General features: G+C 42.7%; 1 protein-coding gene across 1 annotated transcript; it reads left to right on the top strand.

The window, feature by feature from the left end:
- Positions 1–8963: 8963 nt before the first annotated feature.
- On the top strand, positions 8964–9389 carry LOC311313416 (myoglobin-like; the record flags this gene model as incomplete). Its single annotated transcript, XM_084443541.1, has 2 exons — positions 8964–9131; positions 9240–9389. The coding sequence occupies 2 exons, from the start codon at positions 8964–8966 to the stop codon at positions 9387–9389; spliced, it is 318 nt and encodes a 105-aa protein (XP_084299667.1).
- Between the last annotated feature and the right edge of the window lie 339 nt (positions 9390–9728).

The raw sequence follows: 9728 nt of genomic DNA on the forward strand, positions 1-9728 counted from the left end.
GATCAAGCAATCATTCAATTAAGATGCTTTAAAGAAAGGAAAGTACTATCAACGGACGACTCCCGATGTGGCTGGTGATATTTCTAGAAGCGTCAACGGCTCTATTAAAAGAGGGGTTGCCAGGTATTATCTGTAAAAATCCCCCTATTCGGCGTCTAAAATCCGACGAACATGATGTATGCTATAACGATAACGTTGCTGGTTAACGCATGACAGTTCTAAAGACACAAATGAATAACATACAACACAAGAAAACAAGTAGGTCGTCGAGTGCAAAAAATAAAATACAAATGAAATAAAATAGGCTGCTGCATATCCATCGATAGACCAGTCACTTTTGCAATAGGTTATGTAAACTATGGAAATGCTGCATGCTAGGACTGTTCTATCCCAATGTCACCCTCAGTAAAAAAAAATAAACAGTACAAAGTAAAGGACTGATATTGTTTGTGCATCCAGAAGAGGCTTGGAACCCAGCCAATAGACGATTTTCACATCTCCACTACTTCCTGAAATTAGGTGGGCATCTTTATTTCCTGTCGGAATCGCTCCCTATTCACTATATAGTATACTATATAGGGCGTCAGCCATTTTGTTTGTAGTGTCCGAATTCTCCACGGAATTTTCGTTCCCTATATAGTCCACTATTTATTACCCACAATTCACCTTGATTTGCAGGGAACAGTGCATGTACCCTACATTTTCTCCATTCGCTAGGTAGTTCACTACACGGTGAACCCTATATAGGGAATAGGGAGTGAGGGAACGAGGGAGCGATTCCGAACACAGCTTATACTATTGGATGAAGTGATTAATCAGGTATGCCTGACTGCAACACAATGATCAGACACACCTGATTATTCACTTCATTCAATCGTGTAGGACAGGGAATAAAGATGCCCACCTAATTTCAGGAAGTAGTGGAGATGTGAAAATGATTTATTTCACCTACAATACCAGATACATTCCATCCTGATCTCGCAAGCAAACCACCTGGCGGATTAAGTTAGTAGAGACATTTGTTAGACGCTATAATAGAGGAATTTATAGACGGGTGATGGTGATTATGGTTCTCCCGATGAGGGGGTTGTTATTCAGCCTGGCAACCCTACACAAAAGACACTACAAAGCCAGTTCATCGCTGAGAGGTGAAACTTGAGAAGTCAGGGAGAGTGGAGAATAAATCCAGGTCTGGCATTTTCCTTTAGTTGGAGCTAGAGTCAATAGTGTAGATGTCAGTACCCTAAATATAGGCTAACATTCTATTGTGTGCTCACTCTCTAAAATGAATTTGACAAATTGAGTTATCTCGATTTCCAGACCGCTGGCTCATGTTCGTAGGCTGATTTTTGTTATGTTGCATCTTCCCTATGGAGTACCACACTTGTCCACTTGAGGGCACAATTGACAGCAGAACCTCCAGCCCCCCTGAAACATGATTCTCAAAGCGTTTAAGTTCATCCTACGTTTATGGCGTTATTCATATTCCCAAATTAACTCTAGTATCCAATAAGATACTATATAGCTCAAACTCGTAAATCACCTGGTTTTTATAATGTTTAGTGAACACAGCATTACAGTGTAGGCCTATTCCTCAAGCCTCCGGATCTGCCTGTTACACTAGAACGCAGTTCCGGATTTCGAGCGCCAAAACGAAGCTCCAGTGTTGTATCGATCCGCCTCCGGGTTCGAGCTTGGTCTTCACCGCGGCAGTGTAATTGCTAGGCAAGTAGACCTATTAAAGGACAATGCTCGTTTTTGACAACCTGGACCTTATTTACGACATATTATAAGACGTTTGACTCACCGAGATCACTTTGGTGTAGTTCGGAGGCATGTAGAAGAAATGTAAAATCCAGCGCGAGCCAGTATATCCATGTAATGGCGGTGGTGGGCAGTGTCATCAGGAGGCACAACATTAGGCAAGTTTATTTATATAGCACATTTCAGCCACAGGGCAATTCAAGGTGCTTTACATGAGACATTAAAAGCATTAAAACAAAAAGCAAGACATTATAGACATTTAAAACAAAAGGCAGGACAAATTAAAAGCATTAAAACAAAAAGCAAGTCATTATAGACATTTAAACAAAAAGCAGGACAAATAGAATACAGGAATAAAAGTTACAGTGCAGTATACTGATAAACATAGCTCCTCTTAGAAAGCAGTGGCAAAAAGAAAAGTCTTCAGGCTTGTTTTAAAAGAACCAAGAGTTGCAGCAGACCTGCAGTTTTCTGGAAGTTTGTTCCAGATATGTGGAGCATAAAAACTGAATGCTGCTTCTCCATGTTTTGTTTTAACTCTGGGGACAGAAAGCAGACCTGTGCCAGATGACCTGAGGGGTCTGGATGGTTCATAGCATATGAGCAGATCAGAAATATATTTTGGCCCTAGACCATTCAGTGCTTTATAAACCAATAGCAGTATTTTAAAGTCAATTCTTTGACAGACAGGAAGCCAGTGTAAAGACCTTAGTACTGGTGTGATATGCTCCACTTTCTTAGTCTTAGTGAGGACTCGAGCAGCAGCGTTCTGAATCAGCTGCAGCTGTCTGATCGATTTTTTAGAGAGACCTGTATACATGCCGTTACAGTAGTCGAGTCTACTGAAGATAAACGCATGGACAAGTTTTTCCAAATCCTTCTGGGACATAAATCCTTTGATCCTTGATATATTCTTCAGGTGATAGTAGGCTTTGTAATTGACTTAATGTGGCTGTTGAAATTCAGGTCTGAGTCCATGACTACACCAAGATTTCTGGCTTCGTTTGTGGTTTTTAGCATTACTGATTGAAGTTGAGCACTGACTTTTAATCGTTCTTCTTTGGCTCCAAAGACAATTACTTCAGTTTTATTTTTGTTTAGTTGGAGAAAGTTCTGGCACATCCAATCATTGATTTGTTGAATGCATTTACTCAGCGCTTGTATGGGATTATAGTCTCCTGGTGATATAGTGATATAAATTTGTGTGTCATCTGCATAGCTATGGTAACATATTTTGTTGTTTTCCATAATTTGAGTTAGTGGGAGCATGTAAATGTTGAACAGAAGAGGCCCCAGGATGGAGCCTTGGGGAACTCCACAGGTCATTTTTGTCAGCTCAGATTTGTAATTGCCTATAGACACAAAATAATCCCTGTCCTTTAAGTAGGATTCAAACCAATCTAACACTGTACCAGAAATTCCCAACCAATTTTCCAGTCGGCCTAGTAGTATCTTGTGGTCTACCGTGTCGAACGCAGCGCTGAGATCCAGTAATACTAAGACTGAGATTTTGCCATTATCTGTGTTTAAATGGATGTCATTAAATACCTTAATTAGAGCAGTCTCGGTGCTGTGGTGTGGTCGAAATCCTGACTGGAAGACATCAAAGCCATTACTTAGTGCCAGGAAGTTATTCAGTTGTTGGAAAACAACCTTTTCAATTATTTTGCTTAGAAATGGGAGGTTTGATATGGGCCTATAATTGTTCATTTGTGAGCTGTCTAAATTATTCTTTTTTAAGAGTGGCTTGATGACTGCAGTTTTCAGGGTAGGTGGGAACACACCTGAAAGAAGAGATGTGTTTACAATTTGTAGTAAATCAGAGGCCATGCAGTTGGATACAGTTTTGAAGAAGTCTGTAGGTAGAACATCAAGGCAACAGGTGGAGGATTTCAGATATTGTATAGTGTCCCCCAGGGTTTTATGGTTGATCGGATTAAATTGTGTCATGGTATTGATTTTAAGTGGACACTGTGACGACACATGTCCTGTACCTGGAATGGAGGCACTAACTGCTTGTCTAATTTTCTGAATTTTGTCAGTGAAGAATGAGGCAAATTCATTGCAGGCCCTGGTGGATAGAAGTTCAGAGGATACTGACACAGGAGGGTTTGTCAGCCTATCAACAGTGGCAAACAAAGCACGCGCATTGTTATGGTTTTTGGTGATGATGTCAGAAAAGAAGGTCTGCCGTGCATTTCTCAGCTCCATTTTATAAATGTGAAGTCTCTCTTTATAGATGTCATAATGAACATGGAGATTTGTTTTTCGCCATCTGCGTTCAGATTTTCGACACTCTCTCTTTTCTATTCAGACCAGCATGGCGTTTCTCCATGGAGATCTTCTCTTACCAGAGACCACCTTCACCTTAGTGGGTGCAACGGCGTCAATAATGTTTGTAATTTTAACATTGAAATTATCTACAAGCTCGTTGACTGAGGCCATATAGAGGGCAGGTGTGGACGAGAAAGCCTGAGTAAATATCTCACTGGTGTTTTCAGTGATGTGCCGTTTTGAGATAACCTCTGATTGAGAATTTGTGTGCATGGAGATAGTACTCTCAAAGAAAACACAGGAATGATCAGAGAGCGCAACATCAGACACCTGAACCTTAGAAATATTCAGACCTTTGGTGATGATTAAGTCCAGAGTGTGCCCCTTGTTGTGTGTGGGCTCCGTCACATGCTGAGTCAGTCCATAGTTATCAAGGACACAACCTAGCTCTTTAGTCCCTCTGCCCTGAGGGTTGTCAACATGGATGTTAAAATCACCAACAATAACCACACAGTCAAAGTCAATGCAGACAGTAGACAACAGTTCAGCAAAGTCATCAAAGAAGTTTGGACAGTATTTGGGTGGCCTGTAGATGTTTAGAAATATGGCTCGAGAAGAGGAATTTAACTGAAGAGCCACATATTCAAAGGAACCAAAATTTCCATAACACATCTGCTTACATTGGAGGGAGTCATTAAACAAGATGGCTACTCCACCTCCTTTCTTATGCACTCTAGCCTCGCTCATAAAGCTGAAGTTGGGAGGAGTTGACTCAATAAGAACAGCTCCACTGTTACCTTGGTCTAGCCAAGTTTCAGTTAAAAACATAAAATCAAGATTGTGGTTGGTGATAAAATCATTGATTAAAAATGTCTTTCCTGTTAAAGATCTGACATTTAATAAAGCTAAGTTTAGTGTGCTGAGGGTATTATCTGCACATTTCTCTGTGATAGTTTGTGGCTGACGAGGAATAGATACTAAATTTGATACATTTGTAGAGCCGGTTGAGTGTTTCCTGTTACTTAGCAGATTCACCATTGTTTTTCTATTACCTATCAAGACAGGAATTGAGGAAGATACCATCACGTTGGGTCCTGGCTTGTCCTGGAAGGGGTCATGAGTGCCATTAGCCTTGTAGCCTGGACCCAGTACATATCAGTTAGAGCTTGCTGTATTTTGTAAACAAGTAACTGAATGTGCTGTGCCTTTATCAGGCTGGGCCCGGCAGGGGGTAAGGGCGGTTGGGAGCGCGTAATACAGCGCGTGAAGGTGCTTGCTGGTGGATGCCGGTGAGAGGAAGCAAGTGAGAGACTCCCCCTCTTGGGGGGGTGGATCCTCGCTGATGAGTGCTAGTGGGAGCTACGCAGATGATACCCAACTCTATATTTTCGTAACACCCAGTAACTACAGCTTGGTTGACTGCCTTGTCAAGTGTATTACAGATATAAATGTATGGATGTCACATAATTTCCTCCAACTAAACCAGGACAAAACAGAAGTACTGATCATTGGAGAAAAAGCTGAAAGAGAGAAACTAGCTGCACACTTAAAAACTCTGGAAATTGACACCAATTGCCAGGCTAAAAACCTAGGTGTCATACTTGACTCAGATCTTAATTTCGAAAACCACATCAAGAATATTACAAAGACATCTTTTTACCACCTAAGGAACATTGCCAAGGTGCAACCCTTTCTCTCTCAGGCTGACACCGAAAGATTAATACATGCTTTCATCACAAGCATTTCTTTCTTTGTTGAAGTCACATCATGCTGGTTTTTCCTTATCTTCAGACAAGACACAATGGAAATTGGAGTTGTTTTGAGAAGTGGAGAGAGATTGATTGACAGGTTGGCTGGGATGGATGAAATGAGAGAAGTGGTGGGAGAGCAGAGGGCCTATAAAAGGGAGGGTTCGATGGTCGGTTAGGACAAAAAATATTTAAATATCACAAAGGATTTTTCAGCTGAAGCCTACGCTTAACCAGTAGGTACAGAAGCTTTTTCTTGATTCCTATGTAGCTTTCAACCTTAAAAGATATTTTTTAAGGAAAACAAAAGATGTGCTAGTGAGAGGTAACCTATAAGAGCAATAATTCAGGAGAGTTAAGTGAACTTAAATTAGATTAAGAAAATACTGTAAAATCAGTTAATAATACCTTGAATTTGTGATAACTTACATTTTAAATATCACTTTAACTACTGAAGTCCTCACTGAGACAGGGAGGTATTCTGTACAGTAGACGTGTGCAAAGAGAGGTCAGGTAGACACTTACTACTTGACTATATTACCAGGTAGACACTTACTACTTGACTATATTTGTGAGGGTTTGGTTTAGGGACCCAGGCGCAACAGGAAAGGAGGAGGCAAGGGACGGTAAAGCCCGGAGGGGCGATTTAATAAGATCACAAAAGGGGGATGTGGTAGTCGTACAGCCGATGGTCAGGCAGGAGCGTGGTAGTCGTACAGGCGATGGTCAGGCAGGAGCGGGGTTGTCGTACAGGCGATGGTCAGGCAGGAGCGGGGTTGTCGTACAGGCGATGGTCAGGCAGGAGCGGGGTTGTCGTACAGGCGATGTTCAGGCAGGAGCGGGGTTGTCGTACAGGCGATGGTCAGGCAGGAGCGTTGTCGTACAGGCGATGTTCAGGCAGGAGCGGGGTTGTCGTACAGGCGATGGTCAGGCAGGAGCGGGGTCGTACAGGCGATGGTCAGGCAGGAGCGGGGTAATCGTACAGACGTGGGTCAGGCAGGAACTGGAGAGATGAGGAGGGGAGGCAGGGTGAGTGAGAGTAATCACAAACGGGGAACGGGAAAAAACACTACAAAATACGGGTAAGGAGATTGTAGGCTAGGCTATACTTTACCACAAGAGTATTATGGTAAGATCTGGCGATGAGTGGAGTGTAGACCAGGTTCTTGTAGAGGTTGAAGGTGATTGCAGAACGAGGGACAGGTGTGGTGATGATAATTGGAAACCGGTGAGTAGAGCCGCGCCCGCGTCATCGTCGGAGACGAGCGCGCCGTTCTTGTCTTTGCGCACGGGCCGATGTGCTGGGCATGTCGGGATCCGATTCTTCGTCACCGGAGAGGGAGGAGACTGCCGAGTCCGCGGAGCTGGCCGGAGACGGGGAACGCCCGGCAGTGGGGGGAAACTCCGGAGAGCCAGAGCGTTGTATGCCCGGGCTGATGCGACGTGCGGTAGAGCGCGTAGGACGCCCCGAGCGCGCAGCGGGCCCAGAGGGGAGAGAGGGAGACGGTTGTGGAGGCGAGGGCATGCGAGCCGTAACAATATTACCAGGTAGACACTTTCTACTTGACTATATTACCAGGTAGACACTTTCTACTTGACTATATTACCAGGTAGACACTTACTACTTGACTATATTACCAGGTAGACACTTACTACTTGACTATATTACCGGGTAGACACTTACTACTTGACTATATTACCAGGTAGACACTTACTACTTGACTATATTACCGGGTAGACACTTACTACTTGACTATATTACCAGGTAGACACTTACTACTTGACTATATTACCGGGTAGACACTTACTACTTGACTATATTACCAGGTAGACACTTACTACTTGACTATATTACCAGGTAGACACTTACTACTTGACTATATTACCAGGTAGACACTTACTACTTGACTATATTACCAGGTAGACACTTTCTACTTGACTATATTCCCAGGTAGACACTTACTACTTGACTATATTACCAGGTAGACACTTTCTACTTGACTATATTCCCAGGTAGACACTTTCTACTTGACTGTATTACCAGGTAGACACTTACTACTTGACTATATTACCATGTAGACACTTACTACTTGGCTATATTACCAGGTAGACACTTTCTACTTGACTATATTCCCAGGTAGACACTTACTACTTGACTATATTACCAGGTAGACACTTACTACTTGACTATATTCCCAGGTAGACACTTACTACTTGACTATATTACCAGGTAGACACTTACTACTTGACTATATTACCAGGTAGACACTTTCTACTTGACTGTATTACCAGGTAGACACTTACTACTTGACTATATTCCCAGGTAGACACTTACTACTTGACTATATTACCAGGTAGACACTTACTACTTGACTATATTACCAGGTAGACACTTACTACTTGACTATATTACCGGGTAGACACTTTCTACTTGACTGTATTACCAGGTAGACACTTTCTACTTGACTATATTACCAGGTAGACACTTTCTACTTGACTGTATTACCAGGTAGACACTTACTACTTGACTGTATTGCAGCTGTAAGTGGGGTGAGTGAGCGCTGATGCTGAAGTCCGTCATACTGTGACCGCCCAGTCAGAGCTGTCAACCAAGGCTGTGTTAGTGTTAGTCAGGTGCTGTGGATATCAACAATATCAATAGATATATCATAGCCTTTCATTGCTCTTATACTTTACTTTTATACTGCACTGTATAGCACCACTAGATAGCATCATTTTTAAATCTGTACATTAAGGCCATGTATCTCTGTTGTACATATTATTGTGGTTCAATTTTATTTCTTCTTTCCTGTACACAATGTGGTAGCTGACCCTGTAGCATCAGCGAGTGCTGATAGCACTAAACGCCTCAATACTGACTAATTCCGTTAAGTGCAGGCCTAACTGCTCTTCCTCCCTCTCCTCTTCCTCAGATCATGTCAGACTGGGACAAGATTCTGAAGAGCTTGGCTGTGGTGGAGACTGACTGGGCCAAATATGGAAGTACAGTCATGACCCGGTCAGTGGACAATGAGGCAGGAGAAGTGGCTAGGGCCGGTACTGGCCAAAGGTTTATTGATGAACCACTGAAAACTGAACAGGTTGTTGCTCTCTCTTTCTCTCTCTCTTCACAGTATATTAACAAAGTACCCGTTCATCCAGGTGATGTGGTCCAAAATGGCCCAAATCGACCTGTCTAACAAAGTGCACTTAACTACGATCGGCACCCAAGTGATGCAGAAATGGGCCGAGATGATCAAGGCCAAGGGCAACCACATCAATATCCTAAAACCAGTGGCTCACATTCACTCCGTCACCTACGGGATCCCCATGAACTACATGAAGGTGAGGACTGACCCCTCTTCTTCTTCTTCAAGTCTCTTATCTTCTGTCAGCTCATCTTGAGTGTCTTGAGAAAAAACATCTCACCAAATATAATAATCCTCACCCCAGCATATGCCTGAGACCATCCGCGAGGTGATGGGTGATTTGGCCGGGCTGGACGCCTCAGGGCAAGAAGCCCTCAAGAAGATGACGGATGTGATCCTCGCCGACATGAACGCGATCTACAAAGAGTTGGGCTATGCCCATCTTTCCTACTGACCTCGACAACCTCAGGAGTCACGCTAGAGAAAAGACAACAACGATGTCTGCTTAGTACTTTTATCGGGAGGTGGGGAACGGTGGTGTTGAGTCCATATATCAAGTGCAGAAATACTGGATAACTCATTTCAAAGTTCTGTTTTGCCTAACTATAAGTAATTAAGACTTACATGTTGTGGTTTTCTTTGTTATTATGGCTGTCCATCAGACTGGTTGTGTGCTTACTAAATATTGTGGTGATTTCCTTAACAACATGACACACATTGTACCATTGTCAGAATTACATTAAAGTCTATTACCAACAACATGTTATGTATACCCTGTGTCCTGTCTTTGACC

This window comes from Borostomias antarcticus, assembly GCF_949987555.1.
Source record: "Borostomias antarcticus genome assembly, chromosome: 9".
In the NCBI taxonomy this organism is placed as follows: domain Eukaryota; kingdom Metazoa; phylum Chordata; class Actinopteri; order Stomiiformes; family Stomiidae; genus Borostomias; species Borostomias antarcticus.